At 39.1% G+C, this 18,868-nt stretch overlaps 1 protein-coding gene across 1 annotated transcript in view; it reads left to right on the forward strand.

Moving 5' to 3' along the window:
- NCKAP5 (NCK associated protein 5) overlaps window positions 1-18,868 on the forward strand; it is a 242,907-nt gene that overhangs the window by 106,148 nt on the left and 117,891 nt on the right. Inside the window, exon 6 of the mRNA XM_041473262.1 lies at window positions 7,486-7,576. Within this exon, the coding sequence (XP_041329196.1) occupies window positions 7,486-7,576 (91 nt within the window). The remainder of the gene's footprint in view (window positions 1-7,485; window positions 7,577-18,868) is intronic.

Genomic DNA, 18,868 nt, shown 5'->3' on the forward strand with positions numbered 1-18,868 from the left:
TGTTAGATACAGCTTTCCATCCAGTTACACATTTGCAAATATGGAAAAACATATATTTGAGTAAAATGTAGAAAAAAAGGAAAAAAGTAAACCCCTGCCATTATTTGAAATTGGAAATATTTGCAGTCTGTTTGTATAATTGCCTGTAATTTTTTCTGAAGCTTTTAGTTGTGACTATTTCTGGTGCCTCCAGCATGAATATAGTTTGAACTTACGAACAAATGTTTAAGATGACACAATCATTAACTTTTTGTGTGTGCCTGGTTCTATCCACTTGCAGTTAGTGAAAATATCTCCTGCCCTAAGGTCCCAAATATGCTACTGGAGACCTGTAGGAGGGAAAAATCCTTCCACTTGAAAAATCCTTTCAATTGCTGGTGAGCAGTTTTTCTGCAAGGCTTAGTCTTGGGCTGGATTTTCTTCCTCCATGCCTGTAACTCATAAAATCATATACAGGGCTGGTGATGGAAGACACCCATGCACTCCATATGGCATTTGTCTATCTGTCAACACAGAAATAAACATTATCACTGATTTCTATTACTGTTCAGAAGCCTTTTGCTGTAGATAGAAGTTTGATGAGTGAAATCCATATGACTGAGAGAGACAATGGAAACACTTCCAACATTTCCTGGCTCAGATGGTAGGTAGAGCAGTTTCAGAGAAATGTCAGGCCTGCCATTGCGTGACAACAGAATTCAGACTTGTGTGGGAGCAGTGCTGTGCCAATGCTGAGGTCTTTCAAAATCCTACCCTACTTATCTGGTGCTCAAAACATTCATGTTATTTTAAGGATACCTTGAAAATTTCCACTGGGATCAATGGCCAGTGGTTCAGCACAGTAAAAGTTGTGCTCAGCCTTTCACTTCTGTGTGATTTGGGGTGTTGGCATGGTCCAGGGGACCTGACTGGGTTTTCTGCTTTGGGAAGGATCCTCCTCTGCTCCTGTGACCGAGCTCAAGGCTGCTTCACCCCAGCATGGCCATGCAGTCATTGCCTTCATCATGCACAAGACACTTGTGATGCTCCTCATCCTCAGAGTGCCCTCTGGATGTCAAATATGCTTTGAGTGTGTTTTGGAAAGAGGGGTTTGTATGAATATGTGAAAAGAGCATGGGTTGTGCAGTTTGGATTTGCCACCAGCAAATGCCCCAGGGCCTGTGGTGGGGAAAGGGTGGTGATGGTGCTGCAGGAGAGGGATTTGCCTGGATATTTCTGGATTGATAAGCACCTGTGCTGATGAAGAGAAAGAATAAATATAAATTATACATTATGTGTGTGTCTTTCTGCTGCTGTTATGAAGGATGTTATTACTTTATTTTCCAACTGAAATATTAAATGGGGATATTGAGCGTTCTGCTTTGCCCAGCTCACTGCTATCAGGCTTGTACCAGTGCTGTATCCTAAGCAGAACTGAAAACCCCTTGGGGTTTAAAGCCCCAGCATTTCCCATCTGTCAGTTCTCTTTTTAAGTTTATCACATACCCATATGCACTTCTCTCTCTCTTTTTAATCCATTTCCATATCTAACTTCTTTGTAGAAGGTTGTGTTTGTCTCCTGGGCCCCAGCCCTTGAAGCCATGGGCTCACAGCTGGCTGCAGGGGCTCCTCGGGAGGGGCACAGGGGACAGCAGAACTGGGGACCACCATGGGCTGGCTCATCCTGGGGACCACCCTGGCTCACACATGGGGCTCTCAGTGGGGCTGCAGGACCCTGCAGAGTCTGGAGAGGAGCCTGCAGATCAGGGGCAGAGCTGAGGAGAGCAGGCAGCTGTGTCTGCTCCTAATGGGAATTCCTGAAGACAGAGGGGAGCAAGCAGCCTCTGCAGCTCAGACAGCCACTAATTTAATTGAAACCATGCAGAAGGAGAGACATTCCTGCAAGGATGCAGTGAACAGGAACTGCTGGTGATGAGCTTTTTTTTTTTTCCCTGTTACATCTTGTAAAGCCACTTTGATGTTTTCCCTGTTTAACCTGATCCATTGCAAAGCTTTGAATGGAGTGTTGAGGGAAGTTGAGATACAGGTAAGCCCAAACCTGAAGTTCAAAATTACTGATAAGTAGGGAAACAGATTTATCTGTGATCTGAGAGAAGCTCTTTGTTTGGTTGCTTTATGAGATTGGAGGGGGAGCTGGGAAGCTTGGGCAGAGGCACAGAGTTCTGTCACAATGCCAGACAGAAGGCAGTCTCCAAAGAGACAACCAAAGTCCAGCTGGTATTTTTACCAGGTGAACAGGAACTAAAAGAGCTGAGAACCCACACAGGAACCTGTTCCTTTGTGAACAGGTGCTAGGAAGGGCTGAGACAGCTCAAGGAGCTAAAACCCAGACCACATCTCCAGGAAATCTATAGCTAAAAAGAGAAGTCAGGAGACTTAAATAGGAGAGAGACAGGAAGCTTCACTCTTTCATAGATAAGAGCTGGAAAAAAAATCCTCCTGGGAATTTTAACTGCACTGAAGTAACAAGCTGAAGCTAGAGAAAGATCTGTTGTTGATATTTTTCTCTAAGACTAAAAAATTATCCTGCACCTTACATGACATGAGAAAGAAAAAGCTGAAATATAAAACTCAACAGCTGCAGTGGGATTCTGTAGAAACCTTTGGATACATCTCTGGAAGACTACATCAGAATCAAGCTGAAGGAATTCTTGTGACATCCATTTGAAGTAACCACCAAGTAAAGTCACATGAGCTTGAGGATGATGAGAAGGGAAGGTGATAGCACCTAGCAAAAGGCAGTGCCAGCCTGTGGAAATCTGGAAGGAAATAGGTCAAGGGGGAAGGGTTGAATCTGTCATCGACCTTCTAGTGCTGAACAGCTCCGTGCTGCCTCTCCTTTGGAGGGAAAGCTGCTGTGTGGGACATGGCTGAGCAGAGCCTGGGTTAGGGAGAGTGTTGGTTTATGGCAGAGGCACAAAGCAGGATTTCCGACCGTGACATTGCTGTGGGATGGCACAAAGGACGTGCCTGCCTGTGGAAGTGATGGTCCTGAGAAAACTGGTAGGGAATTTAGGAGTTTAATTGTTCAGTACTGATGCATCAACCTCAGCAGGGTCTGCTCAGCCTGGCCTGGTTGAAGCTGTGCTCTGGCACCAGCAGGGCCAGGAGGGAGAGGGAGGCAGCAGAGCTGTCAGAACCATGACAGTGAGAAGCATTAAAAGCAAGTCTCCAGCAAAAATACCGAGGAAGCTTCCTCTGCAGCCTGGGGCACATGAGATCTGCGTGCTGTGGGCTGCTCCCTGGGCAGGGAATGACGTTTCCTCCTTTCCATAGGTTCCTGTCTCCCCCTTGCCCAGAAACACAATCGGGGGGGAAAAAAAAAAAACCCCACAAAAAAACCAAGAAAATAAATTACTGTCCATTGCAATTGGATTTATTTCCTGGTATTCTCTCAACAGCACAGGACAAATTGCATATTTTAAGTGTAGGAATGATTTTGGTTCAGGAGGAACAGCAGCAAGAACCTGTGGATTATAAATTCAAGTCCTCAGCTCTTGACATGATGTGTAATTAATTTCGTAAATGAACCAATTGTGGCTTGAAACTGTTTGTATTTCTCATCCTGTTACTCTACCTGGTAGGCTGGTTCAGAGTCTTGCTTTTTCAATTATTAAAAACATCCTCATTTCAGCCTAAATGTATTTATAACCATGAAATAGAACTTGTTTTTCAATCATCTGCCTTAGGTTGATGTAGTTTTCTTTCACACTTTGCTTTTTTCCCACTGATTCTCTTGTGTAAGTCATACCTGGCTGCTTAAACCCTCTGTCTCTTAAGTTTAGCAAGTTGTTTAGTCTCTTCTTGTGGCACACTCTGTCATTTCAACAGCTTCAGAGCAATCCCTTTTGTGGAATCCTCTCTGGATGAGCCACTCCTGAACACTTGTGGTTGTAATTGTAAATATCTTCCAGATGGAATCTTGACAGTGCTTTCCACAGTAACATTAATATTTTATGTTACTTAAATTCTTATATTTCAAGAACAGATTCTGATTTCTGAATGCCTCATTTCTTCTTTTTTGTGCTTTGAGAAATTTATCCTTAGGTTAGGTCTGGTGGAGATCTGTTCCCTTACACTAAGCTGGCATTTTGTCAGGAAACTTAAGGAGCTTGTTTTGAACATGGTTTTTATTTATTTTCTGCTTTAAAAAAATCCCCCTAATTTATTAAAAAAATAGAAGTGGAGAGGAAGATTTGAGTTTTAAGAAAATGACAATTCAAATGACAGATGTAACAGAAAATTTAGTGGCACTATGCAAGATGCTTCAGGTGAATAGACAGTAAATAAAATACAAAAGAAAGGGGAAAATAAATGTTCTTAAATAGTGCTTGAAGAATGTAGACTCAGAAGTGATGAGCTTTAGACGCTGATTTTTCAGATTTTAACAGCTTGCTAGTTACATAAGATACAGAGAATCCTTGGCAAAGCAGTCCAGCAAGAAGGCAGAATGCACGTGTGGGGATAACTATCCTAAAAATAATCTGGAAGTGCTAGATGTTGGATTGGGTCCAGCTGAGATATTAGAATCCAAACCAAGAGCAAATAACCTTTTGTGGTTACCAGAAGGAGGAAAAATATAGGTCAGTATGTAGAAATAGCCTTTCATAAAGCTCATAATTTTTCTGCTTCACTTCCAAAATTTTCATACCCTTTGGTGGCCTTGTTCAGGGAGCAAAACATGGGACCCCAAGCTGAATTTATTGAGGCTCCATTATTTTTGCATTCTGTAAATAGGATTTGTAATAAATTGCTCTGGCATGTGTTGTCACTGAGGAGAGTTTTATAGATCATAAGATAACAATAGCTTTTCAATTAAGGTGCCATTAATTCATGCATCAAAACCTCTCATTCATGAGAAACAAATCTCGATTATCCTCCTGTGCCATATTGGTCCTAAAAATGAACACCAGGGATGTGAGTGAAGAAGTAGAAGCTCACAAACTGCAGGAGCACTGGCCATCAGAGCTTTGCAGTGATTCTGACTGCAAGCATAATTCACCTCTCTGTTTTCTCCTAGGTTTTTCTTCTTTTTCAGATATTCCATGGCTACCCAATAGCCATGTAATATCCTCCCAGGGCTGGTTTGATAGTGATGTGACCACACAGTTTCTTATGTCTGTGGTTCAACTTAGAAGCTGTCAGCTCTTACAGACTTTTATAGTAGCTGCAAACAGCAAAACCACAGAAGTTTCAATTGTCTTTAACTGAGCTCTTGGTCATGTTGCAAAAATTACCCTGTTGCTTAGAAATCTGGGTGCTGATGGAAGGTGTTTCTGATTGCCACAAGAAGCTGAGTGCTCGCCTGCCCCTGTAAGGCTGTTCAACAAGGCAGGCCTGTGGTCCAAAATAGATTATCTGAGTTTGAAGATTAAAGGACCTATTGAATTTAAGAATTCATAATTTTCCTGAGCTGGTTTAAGTGATCATAGTAATATGCAACTAGACTTTATTTTCATTAATACCCTTAGGTCTAAATTGAAAAACTGTGATTTAGTGTTGGTTGAATCTATTCTTTCTCCCATTTTTGTTTGTTTATTAATTTGGAAGAATGTTGTGGAGGACTAGCACTGGAACTGCATTTGCATAGATAAACACAATAATTAAGAATGTTATTACACCATTAATTTAAAAATGAAATGGTGGGCATGTTAAGAAATGAAATCATTCAGTGAAGACTGCACAGGAATTTATGGTGTGAACCAAAATGATTTGTTCTTTCATGTAAAAGGCATCTGATTAAGGTCAGCCTATGAGCAGAAATGGTTCCAATCTGCAACTGAAAAACTGAACCACTGTCTGCATTAGAGATTAGAGCTGGCTTGATTTTATGCACATTTGGTCAACAGATGGTCAAACTATTCTGTGGGCATTCTGGCAGTGTAGAAGTCTGCACATCAATGACAAAAAAAATCACAGGAATAAGTAGAATGTCAGTGTTCATCTGAGTAGAATGAGCACCCAGTGTCAGCTTCTTGAAAAGTTGTGTAGTGGGCTGACTTGAAAGGAGAAAACCTGGAATAACATCACATTGTTGCTTAATTAGCCAGTGCCATTCATTCTCATAAGACTGAAAGAACAGAAAGACTATGAGGCTCATATAAAAGATAATGCTATTGGCCTTTGGCCAGAACAGTTAGCTAATATTTTCTGTCTCACTGGATTGTTACCTTAGAAATAAACAAATATAAAAAAGATATGCTGCAAATAATTCTGCTCAGTTTCATTTGGAAAGAGTGCTACACAAAAGTCATGTTTCTCTAAACACAGTAGAAATAAACAACAGCAGGCAGTTCCTGGTCTGATATGCCCAGGAATACTGGCACCTTCTTCAAGGTCACTGTTTCAATATACAGTGTATCTGGCAGTATGAGTTAAGGTATTTCTCTCTCCTGCTTTTGCATCACCCTTATGCCTGTGCCACAGCAGTTTTCCCTTCTCCAGCCCCTATTCCATCTGGGCTGTTTTTCCAACTATCTCAAGGGACTGAGACTGCTTGAAAGGAAAGGAGCAGAAAATATGAAAGGGAGCGATAAAAGCTGTTGCAACACAGCTGAAGGAGAGGCTGTACAGGGATGAGAATCTGTGGAGGACATTGGGTGTGGGGAGAAGTGTGAGGACCTTGTCTGAAATTTTCACCATTTTTGGCTGTGAAACCCAGTGTCTTTGTTGTCGTGTCCATCACTGCTCCTCTGGTTTTGATCCTTTTCCTCCTCTTACCCACAGCTGAAACCAGCCCTGCTGTTTGTGATCAGCCTTGTGACATCTCCTAAGCCCATAGGATTTAATTTCTGATCCACCTTGAGTGGGACCAATGTTTCATAGGTGGCTTCCCTTTTTCCTATTGTGGGAAGGAGCAGAACTCCTTTTTCTGAGCAGGCTCCATTCAGCAGGATTGGTGTTATCATCAGTTTAACATTCTTGATGCATGTGTGTAGATCAAAGATGACTTTTGATGGGGTACCCTGTTTGAAAGGGCAGAGAAGGGTGAAAGTGTTCAGCTGCTGTGCCCCTATCAATTCTGTAAATAGGATTTGCCACCAAGGCAGTGGCACAGGCTGCCCCATGCCACAGACAGTGATAGCAGAGATGCCATGGACAGCCTGTCTGAGCAGCACAGACCCCACTGTTGGCTCAGAGCACAGCTGTGTGGGGGGTTTTCCACCTGACTGCTCCTAAATGGCGATAATCTTATCGTGGTGGTGTTTGCACTGTTAACAAGGTGATGTCTTTTGCACACATTTGGTTTTAGTAGGATTTAAACAATACAACTAATTACTGTGCATATTCAAAAGATAAAAGAGTGCCCTTAATGTGTTATTCATAACATGGAGCATGAGAACATTATAAGGCTAGGATTGTCTTTAAATATTAATTTCATGGTAGCCATGGATGCATTAGGCTCTTGTAAAGAACAAAAACACTGAATGCAACTCTGAAATTTTTTCCATGCGGTTGACTTTTATAAATATTTTTATTCTCTAGAATGGAGGAGACAGTGAGAAATCTGCTGCAGAGCCAAGGATCCCCAGGCCAGCATGGAGAAGGAACTGTCAATATCATGAAGGTATATCAGGTATTACTGATTTATTACCTGCTTTTTTTGTGATAGAAAAGTTCTTTAAAACAAAAACCCCACTACTGAAACAAATATCTGGCATTGTTTCCTCTATTTGTTTATTAATTATGGATACTTGTAAGTGATAGTTGGTTCAACCTACATTTTCCCAGGTGTTCTCTCAGCAGAGTTTAATGTTTTTCACTTTTATTGTCCTTGTGTTATCTGCTGTTGTTGCTCCTCATAGTTCACAGAGGACAAAGAAACTAGTTTTGGAGCCTTTATTAAAGCACTTAATATTTTAAGTCATATGTTTCAGCATCTTTAGTAAACATAGGTGTTTTTGACAACTTGACCTTCAGATTGTGATGGATAATTTTACACTCATGTTCTTATTGGGTGTGGGGATCCCTCTCGAGCTTCACAGTTTCATATCCCTGCTTGTGGCAGGTGTGTTTTATCACCCTCACTAGGGGCAGAGAGAGTCTCAGGACAGAGTTTCGGAGAGGAAGATTTTGGAGGTTTTTCAAAGGGAACCAGGTCTAAATAGACAGAAGAGTTTTACATTTTCCTAACACACTGTTGCATTCTGGAAACAGTGAACCTAAGGTGGTGGAAAACCTTTTAATTTAAGAGTCTGGAAACTGGAGTGAGATATGTCTCAGTTAATCAAATATCAGGCACAGGAATTCTTAAAAATATCACTTAATGAAGTCAGTCCTGTGCTGTATCTTTTTAAACAGAATAAGCATTCTTACAAAATACTGAAATAATATATTAAAGTCTATACCAGGCAGTGATCCATCAGATAAAACACTTTTCAAAAGTTTGAGTTATATTAGTTCATTCTTACAGCTGATGGATCAAAAATACAGCAGTATAGCTAAACAAAAATGTATATTAAAGAGTATTTATCACTGTAATTAAATTTTCATTTTAAGCTTGGGTTGAAGAGAAAGGAATCTTTTAATTTAACCTTCAATGTAATCAAATTTTCTTGTTAGAATGGTAGCCTGTAAAATTTAATTTCAGATCAAATTAAATTTTTTTGTTGAAGTTATAATAGAACATAGTTCTTTTAGAAAATGTTGACAAAGGCATCTCTATTTTATGCACTGTCTTTTTGGGGTGCAAAATTGAAACTCGGTTCCCTTCTCTTATTTCTTTATGGGTTTAAATCCATACGTCTGCTCACTGCTGTCACCACACAGTGGTTTTACTGAAGTGGGCTTGATGTCAGTCTCTCCTCAAGGTGGATTGCTTGTCTGCCCCTGTCTATTCATAACAGACATCTGGGATGATTTTATTATCTGCTTTTCTCTGTGCTGTCTTACTGTGGAAACTCCAGTAAGGTGGTACCACAATTAGGTTTCAGCTTATTTGGGTTTTGTTTTTGAACTCTCAAGAAGAAAAGCAAAAAAATACTGCAGTTTTGTTACATGGAACTGAAGGTTTGCGGGTTCTTTATTTTTCTTTTGAGCACTAAACTGGAAAAAAATTAGCTATGTGGTCTTTGAAATTTGAGATTTTGTGTGCCCCTTTCCTAGAGGGAAGATAAACCAGTCATTCCAATTTCGGTGCTTGTATATTTCTGTGTAGTTTTTTCACTCTCTTTATTTGTTTCTTAATTTTTGGAGGAAAAAAAAAAAAAAGACAGAATTTGGGTATGGTCTTGGGTTTTCTTCTCCTTCTGGGCCACACTGATAGAGATATTCATTGTTCTCAGCCAGGCAGGAGAGTGGGCACTGTGGTGTGCTTTGTGTAAAATCACCTGGGTTTATTTTCTGATCAGCAAAAGAGCAAGGCAGTTGTGCCCAGATTCAAGAACACTTCTTCATTTTCCTTCAGCTCTAGCAAACACCCCCTCCATATAGCAAATGGACCCCTTTTGTTCCCTTCTTTCTGGACTCAAGGTTTTGTTTGAATTTGATGGGTGGTACTCTGGGCACATTCCTCAAACTGGAGCTTTGCTTTCTTTCAGAGTGAAGCTGTTTCTGTCCCAGGGCCTTAGAACACCCATATTCCTGCGTCTCTGGGATTATTTTAATGCATAACACCTTCCTTCCCTTTGTATTCTCTTCTTGTTCCTGGGAACATTTTCACTCATGGTAACAAACTCCGCTTGTTTTTTAGCCATTTTCATTTCTTGAATATTGCCGGTATGCAATCTTCTTTGCTTATGAATTTCCTCTCCTAATCCATGACTCAGAAGCAATGGGTTTTCCTCTCCTGGAGGAATAGCTAGGCTGCTGCATCATACACCAGTCTGTGACTGGTAAAACAGGTCAGAAACACGGAACATTTTTGTTGTCTTGTGAATGTTGTGGGGTCTTTTTGAGTCATCCATCCTCAGATCCCTTTTGTTCACTTTTATGAAAAAACGTGAACAAATGGCTTTTTTTATTCCAGGAATTTTGAGGAATAGCTGCATTGCCATGGCCTGGGATGGCTCCCTGCCACGTAGGTCAGGGATGGGTTCACTGGGTGTGTGTTTGTTACAGTCACACAGTGAAAGCTGGGTAGTGACCACGAGTCACAGCCACAGCTCATACCTGAAAGGCTCCTCAAAACAGGTACTTGGCAAAGAATCTCTGGTCTGAAATGTTTACAAAGCATTTTAACATTGAGAAACATATTAATGAAGCTTTCTATGAATCAATAATATGTTACTGAAACCAGTTGTGTGGAAATCATGGACAAACATACCATTTAAACAGATGATGAATCTTAAACAAGTGCTGTGTCCAAATTCAGCAAGATACATCAATATTGCAACAAAGACATTTCATTTGTATTCCTCAAATGTACTGAGGCAGTTTTTTGATATATTTATGAGCATAATTCACAAATAGGAATAGAACCTGAAATGTAAAACCCAGGTAATGTTCCTTAAAAACACCAAATGTAAAACCCAGGTAATGTTCCTTAAAAGCACTGATGTATTCAGGTTTTTGGGGACATGATAATTGTATTATCAACCTGTATTTGTGAAAAAAGTATAAATGAAATTTTATATGTTGTATTCATATGCATACAGAAACCTTATTGAATGTGTAACTACTAACATGTTTCTGAAAGCCATCCTCTACAATCAGTTACCTTAGGGAACATGTCCTGAACCTCACATTTTCTCTGTGATTAGTGTGATATCATCAAAACTGTATGATCAGTTGGTTCAGTAGAGTAAGGGATTTTAGTCCAGATTCAAAACTCTGTGTTTCATAACAAATGGGGACAAATGAGGTGATTTCTAGTGTGACTTACCAACATATGTCCCATATTCTCTGGCACAGTGGTGACTTAGTTTTAGTGTGTGAAGTTTGTTGAAGTAAATATCTGAATATCATAAAAGATAACTCTGCACAATAAATGCTTTTGATCTATTGAACAGTCTCTATATGGTTTTTTTAACAAATCTAATTATTGTTCTGGGATGTCTGAAATTGAGTTCTTATTATAACACCAATATGCCTGACTCCAGAATAAATATTCTTGCTAATGAACTTTAAATGTTGCATAGTGATAATGTTAGAATAATAACAATAAGAAGGTGGGGCCTAAAGCATGAAGTGTTATTGCAATATTTTGTTAGGTCTTGCCTAATTCTTACTTAAAGCAAAATATTCTAACTCTTTCCATAGAGCTAGATGCCCTATGGGATTTTAATTTGATGGACTTAAAGATGAGTTATGTGATTTCTTTTGGATAAATGAATTAAGAAGCAGGATTGTAAATAAAATTCTTCTTTGTTGTCATTTTACATAATAATAAAGGGAAAAATTATAATGAATGCTTGCATAAATGTAGACAAGAATGTATGTTATTGGAATAGCCTTAACCATCATATTTCCTACTTTAAATTTTATTTGACTAAAAGACTCTACTATGCATTAGCTTTATGGTGTTTCCAAGAGCCATTGACCACCTAAAAATAAGATCATGAAAGGCCAAACACAAGAGCTCATGTATTCCCCAGAAATAACTGTGTGCAGTTCTTGAACCCCAGACTTTAAAGGCAGCACCCCACAGACTCTCCTTCCTGAGTTTACCCTTGAGATTTGGATATCAAAAAAGTTTCCTGCTTGATCACAATGCTGGATACTTTAAGTACAGTCTTCCATGATTACAGATAATTCAAAGACTTAAAGGGGTTTTTAACTCATTTTGACTTTATGTCAGTGTACAGTGATTGAAATAGATGAGGAAGAGAATTTCTTGTAAGTTCACAATATAACATCATTCTGAAATTGCGCATATGAGCACTGAAGCTCAGGACAGACATGGTTCAGTCACATTGGGGAGGTAAAAACACACACAAGTGATACAGGCACACTTCAGGTGGCATTGTTGGCCACATCAACCCCATTTTTTGTCTGCATGCTTTTGTGTTACTCAAATGTGGAACAGTTGTTGTGGCTGTCACTTCTAATTTGCACAGCCGTTGGTGTCAACAGCTCTTTCACGAGAGGAAAAACTGTAACCATTGGCAATATAATTTTATCTCAACACAAAATTATACAAGCTTATTGTTCAGGCCATTGATATGTAACATTTTATAGATAGGGGCATGGCCATGTATTGAAAAAAAGGCACTAATTGAATTCCCCAGCTAAAATCCACGTGGGATTTTTAATGCTAACTTCTAGTGCAGAAAGAGGATATGTGTCCTTAAACGTCTGTCTCTGGAGTGGAAGTGCCCACAGGGGACTGCATGAGCCAAGCCTCCTAAGCTGCTGGGGAGTACATTACTAGGCAAATATTAGCAGATTTGTGTCTCACAAAGAAGGGCAGAGAGGAGCCATCCTCACTCTTGGGAGCTCTACTGGAAATCCTGGGATGTCAAGGACACAAGCATTTGCTGCTTTTTCATGCAGAGAAATCCAGGGCTAGCTCTGTAGCAATGTAATACCTTATGGCTTTTTGTAGATTTGCACCACTATGCAATGATTTTGGTAAATATTTAACAAAAATGAGGTTGGATTCTCTACTTTCAAAAGAAGGTGATGGTGCTTCTGAGATACTTTTCAAAATTTCAGTTTTGTTGCAAAGAGTTTTCCCCTTTTGTGATACTGAAACACAGCAATGGAATTGGTTTAACACAACAAGGCCTCATAAGTGAAATGTGCCATTTGTGTGCCTGTTTGTCAGAAAACAAGCTGTTCTTTCCTTCTCAGAATCATGCAGTCACAACATTTTTTGTTGGAAGGGACCTTAAAGATCATCTCATGCCACCCCCCTGCCATGGGCAGGAAAAACCTTCCACTGGACAGGTTGTTCCAATGCCCACCAAGCTGGCCTTGGCTACATCTCAAAACACAAAGCACTAGCAAATTAAAGAGAAAGCAAAACAAGGATGTCCTGTATTTACACAAGAGTTATCCACGTGTTTGATTATATCCAGTCACCCACAGTTTTTGCCTGACTCTGACCATCTTTCTTGCCATCAGAGGTTGAGAATGCAATGCCAGTCCTTGAAGTACCAAGTCTGATGAAGGGTTAGATGAGGTCTCCAGATACAGATCTACATTTTCACAGTGTACAGGTGCCATTACACTACCACTTTAATCCATCACACATCCTCTAGATACCTACAGTATCAAGAGGCCAAGATTGACCGATTTGATGGTACGATATTGTATGATACTGACTATAATTCTAGTTTACATTTCCCCCTTCTGTATAGCGTTTCTATTTTTTGCTTTATCTTTCTTTTTGTTCTAACTTTGGGAATGAATCCACAAAAGTCACCCGTTGCCTGAACATGAATGTTTCACTCTTCCCAAACGAATGAATTTATACATGGTCAAGTGGATTACTCTCTCCCTACTTCCCCATCTCCATAAAAGATGCTGTTCATTCTGCATTTTGACATTATTTCCTTGATATTTTCCAACCAGCAGAAAGCAGCACTAGTTATTAAATTTTAAAAAGTTGAAAAAAAATCTAAAATTTTGCTTATTTTCTAAGGCAAAAAAAGGGTGATTCTGAATGTGCTGAATTCACAATCATTTTGTCTTTGAAAATTATTTTAACAAAAGCACTCAGCAGTACACTAGTAATTTTATTTTGGAAAGAAAGTGTTCTTCTGATCAGGAAAATTTAAAATAGTTAATCTGAATTCCACTAATGTATTTGAAAAGTTGAAGTTTTGATCTAATCTGGAGTGATTGTTCCTACAGCCTATTTTTGCATGAAGATGAATTCTGATTTTCTTTCAGAAGTTTTCCTTACATGGCTGGGAGACATGAAACTGTTCCCTGGTGCTTAGAAAAAAAATTACCTGGTAATGGAATAATATAGCAGATTTTTTTCTTCCTAATCCCACAGGTAACTTCTTAGGTCAGCTTCTGCAATTGTGCTTATGGTGAGAACTAGTCAGTTAATACACTGATCTCATTCCAAAGTACTGTGGAAGGAAAATTGGCTTATTTCTAGCAACTAAAATCCAGAGGAATTTTTTTTTGTCTGAATTGCTGTTACATAAAATTTGCTGAATTTGAATTTCAGAATAGTTTATCTTATTTATACACCAGTCAAAGGAAGGTATTTTAACACTGTAGCTTTAGTCAAGTGCAGTTACTGTAATACCTGCAAACCCCTTCACAAAAGTTTAAATGCTACATACAGGTTTCCTGGAAGGAAAGATTATTACTTTAAGTATGGTACTATAATGAACCAATTTCTAAGAGAATATCTGCATGAAAAATCACGTTGAATATTATTTATTCTCCTATTACCTTATATATATGAAGAAGGAACAGCTTCTTAGAAAGGTTCTTTTTTTTCCTTCTGGTAACTTTGCTAATCAATGTGACTGAAGGTTTTCATTTTGAGGAGGAACCAGGAGCACCAGTGCTGCTGGGCACTGCCCTGCCACTGCTGAGCCTGAAACCTGGCCTGGCAGAAGGGTCAGTCCTGATTCCTGCTCTGGCAGTGCCAGAGGTGGCTCTTGGTCAGGGAATATCCATTCACTAGGGACAGGAGCTGGCACTGGGGCCTGGGGATGAGGAATTCCATCTCCTGCTGATCTGAGGGGCACACTCCATCCTCAAGTGCACTCTGAAGGTTTTCTGCTCTTACATTCCTTTCCCATCTGAACTTTTTCAAAAGAAATACGGTTTTGATGCATGGAGCGGCCAATAAAAGCATCATTGGGAAATTTATTAATGCTGCTGCAGAGCTGTTCAGCAGGGATGATGGCTTGTACTGGTGGGGAGTGTTCTGAGTGGAGAATAATGTGGAGAACATTTAGATTGATACACGGGTGGAGGGAGGCACATATCAGAAACATAAAGTATGAACTTGCTCTCTTATCCATCACAAGTGTTTAATCTAGGGAACGCTGCTGCTCGCTCTGCTTACTTTGTAAGTGAAATCCAGAGATGAAAAAGAAGAATCTAATATTTTTTTCTGACAAGGGTAGTGTTAAATCATGAACAATTTGGGATGTTTCTGTAAACTTTTGTGATATGTTGCATTCCTTTGTTTTCCTTCAATTTTGGTCAGCTTGTTCTCAACAAAAGCTGTTAGCTAAACAAAAATATATTATTATTACACTTACTGATGTGCTGTTTAAAGCAAAGCTATGTTTTAATCTCTCCTTCCACTGGGAGAAAAGAAAGCGAGAGAAAACAGCTGAATACATAGATAAAAGCAAGGAAGGTAGAACAGAAGTCATATTTGTAGCCTTATACTCAAAGATAATTTCAACTGCATATAATTTTAGTTTCATGAAATTATTTTTAAATATTGTTGTAACTTGTTTGCTGATTTATTATTTGGTTTGTGTTTTTTTTAAGGCCTGGGTTATTGTGTTTAATTGGATTCCCATTTGGAAATAAAGAAGTTTGGGGTTTTTTTTAAGTTGCATATGGAAAAAATATATTCAGATCACAGAGATATCTGTGGTTACTCCTGTACTGAGAATCCTACAGGACACACTTACTTCACCTTAGACTTAACATATGTGTCCTTTACACATCTCAGGTTTTGCTAAATGAAATCGCTTACAAAGCATATCAGAAGATACTGTGAATTTTCAAATAGTGTATTTAGGAAATAGAGGTCATGGTGGGGGAGAAAGAGGAGCAAGGTGACACTGGAAAACAAATTTAAACTTGTTGGAATGTTAAGTCTGTAGTGCTTGGAGGAATTTCTGCCTTTTTTCAGCTTGTGCAGTCAGACTGAGCTATTTGTGCATAGCTTGAGGCTGCTTTTTTAATGAAAGTACAAATAAACCCTCATCTACAGCTTTTATCTTCATCAACAGTCTAGAAATTCTTATTTTATAGTGCTCACAGTGAATAGTGTTGAGCACTAGGGGGTCTGCACTGGAAACAGTGCTGAAAACACATAATCTGAGAATGCATCAAGACTGTGGAATGGTCTTGCAAGGAAAAGCTATCACAATTTATTAATACACTGTTGTGGTTTGACTGCAGCTGGCAACCAAGCCCCAGTTTTCTTCTCCAGCAGGATGTGGAGAAGAAAATCAGGAGACTAAAAGTGAGACAGCTCATATATCTGCATGAAAAATCATGCTGAATATTATTCTCCTATTACCTTATCTAGATATAAGAAGAAGGAGCAGCTTCTTAGAAAGATTCTTTTTTCCTGCAACTTTTTTCCTGGTAACTTTGCTAATCAATGTAAGTAAAGCTTTTCATTTTGAGAAGGAGCCAGGAACACGGGAGCTCCAAGACACTGCCCTGCCACTGCTTATGGGTTGAGAAAATAATAGTTTAGTAATCGAAATGTTATAACAAAACAACAACAAATTGTAATGGAAAGCAAAATAACAAAGAGAAATAAATCCCAAGAAAGAGAAGTGATGCAAATGTAAACAGCTGCTCACTCCCCACTGTGTGATGTCCAGCAGTCCCTGGGCAGTGGACCCCTGCCTGTGTACTGCTGAGCAGGATGCCATCTGCTCTGGGACATCCCTTGGGTCACTTGGGGTCAGCTGTCCCTGCTGCGTCCCCTCCCAGCTCCCTGTGCACCCCCAGCCCCTCGCTGTGCCGTGAGGAGCACAAAAACCCTCGGGTCCATGTAGGCACTGCTCAGCTGTAATGAAATACCTTGGTGTTGTCAACACTGTTTGCAGCACAAATCCAAACCACGCAACAGCTACTGAGAGAAAAAAGAGCTGTACCCCAGCCCAAAGCAGTGCAGACACAAATAATTCTGTGTACGGATTAAAAATTGCAGCTTGAGTTTGGAGGGAGATCTGCCTTGATTGTAGAGTGTTAGAGTGTAATGTAGTGTGCTCAGATCACCACATTCAGTCACTGAAATCTAAAATAACTGTTCAGTAATATCTTATTTAGAAGGTCTTGTGGAAGCTCTGGGACACCACAGAAAGCACTAAAGTGTTTTGAGGTTATCAGCATAGTTTGGATTCTTGGATGCCTGTTGCCACTGCCTCTCTAAAGAACAATTAATAGCTACATTGTGAATATTTTTGATTTTTTTTTCCTCAGTTAAGTGGTTATGAGCAATCATAAGCACTGTTTAATTATATATCCTATGTATATTTTTATTCTTGGTCGATTAATGTGTGATTAAAATGTGGTTTTGGAAAATTGCAGGCATGACTCTCAGAAGAATTTTAATTTTCTACTATTGTAAAGCCTTTGTCTCTAATAAATTTCAGAGCTGAAGAATTAAAAGGAATTCAGAAAAGAAGAACCCACTCAGGCGTCACAATCTGACACCCAAAATTGAAATAGAGATCTTTTGTATCTGAGGGATCCTTACTGCATTGCATCTGAAAAACTTCACTTCTCTGAAGGACCTGTGCTTATCACAGGAAAGTGATCTTTAGCTTCTACAAGCAAAGATGTAATTTCTAATTATTACTTATCACTTTCCAGACAAGCAGTTCATGTCATCCAACACTCACTGGGAAAATCAGCCTTTCAAAGATGTTGATCTTTTTTAATTCTTGTTTGGTTCAATCAGATTTTTGTCACATGTGCTTGTGAAAGATTGCTTGTTTATAATCAGTGCTCTAGATCCCAGATCCAGTTATATCAGTATTAAATTATGCTATCTTGTATTATTATAGCCACTTGTCCAGTGCCTAATCATAATTTTCACTGTAAAAAAGAAATTCTAGAATAATCTATGCCAGCTATTTTTTTTTCTTTGCGTCATCTGCCATTTACTCTTCTTGGTTTGAAATTTTATAGCTGCAAATTGAAATATTTTTAAGTGAGCTCTCTTTTTTTTCCTCTCCTTTTCCATGTGTGTATGTGTGTAATGTTATTCCTAGAAAGCATCTTAGAAAGAAGAAAGGGCTGATGGTACTACCAATAAAACTTCTAAAGTAACATAATTTCTGAAATAATAGCTAAGAAATAGCTGGCTAAGTATCCCTTCAACACTCTTCCTTGAAAAGGTGACAGTTCTTAGAGGAAAGACATCCAAATGACTAATTGTTAGTGTTAGCAGCCTTTTGCCTTTCTTGGGATGAAGAAAGAGGTAATTTCTGAAAAAGGCAGTTTGTTCTCTTATCTTCTGAAAGCTTCTCTATGATCTTTTCTATCACTGTAGCTACTCCCTGTTTATCAACAGTGAAAACACTTTCTTGTTCAATATTCTGAAAGGTGGATGGAAGAGAGAAGAGAGAAAATTTGCTTTACATTCCACAGATTCCAGTAAGTTATCGTTTGCAATTTCAGCTGGATTTCCTACTGTCTTAATTTATTGTTCTTACTTTATTTATTAGTGGAAAGAAGGAATATTGTACTGCTCTTTCCTAAGAGCTAACTGAAATCCAGCTTTCTGATAAGTCTCAGTCAGGCCACTGCATTGTACAGCTCAATAGATCAGTGTCTTTAGTGATTTATATCTTTCCATTGATCCTGGGGAGCTTGCCATTCCTGGGCTGCAGGGACTGTTTCCATCCCTTGTTTTCTATTGGCCATGGGCCCCTTGGTGTTTCATCAAAGGGTTCATCCTCACTGGACTGCTTGTTTGATTTATGGAGCAAACTGAATACTTAGAAATAATGGTCAGGGCAGGATGTCATTTATGATTTGCAAAATGCTGTTGGTTTCAGAAGAGCAATGTTTAAACCAGCCTGAAAAGCTTACACAATGTTGGATTCCATTGTAAGTTTCTCATTTATTTCTGTAGGAATGGGTCTACAGTGAGCAGCATAATCCTAGTTTCAGTAAGAGTTGAATTTTTAATATTTTTATTTTGTCTTTGTTGACACAGAGAATTAGAGAAGTAGATGAGCCTTTACTGCAGAATTCTCATCAGGCTGCTGTGTTTGCATCCTCTCACGGTACAAACATGTATCTT

This window comes from Pyrgilauda ruficollis, unplaced genomic scaffold (assembly GCF_017590135.1).
Source record: "Pyrgilauda ruficollis isolate IOZ18807 unplaced genomic scaffold, ASM1759013v1 scaffold3, whole genome shotgun sequence".
Classification (NCBI taxonomy): Eukaryota; Metazoa; Chordata; class Aves; order Passeriformes; family Passeridae; genus Pyrgilauda; species Pyrgilauda ruficollis.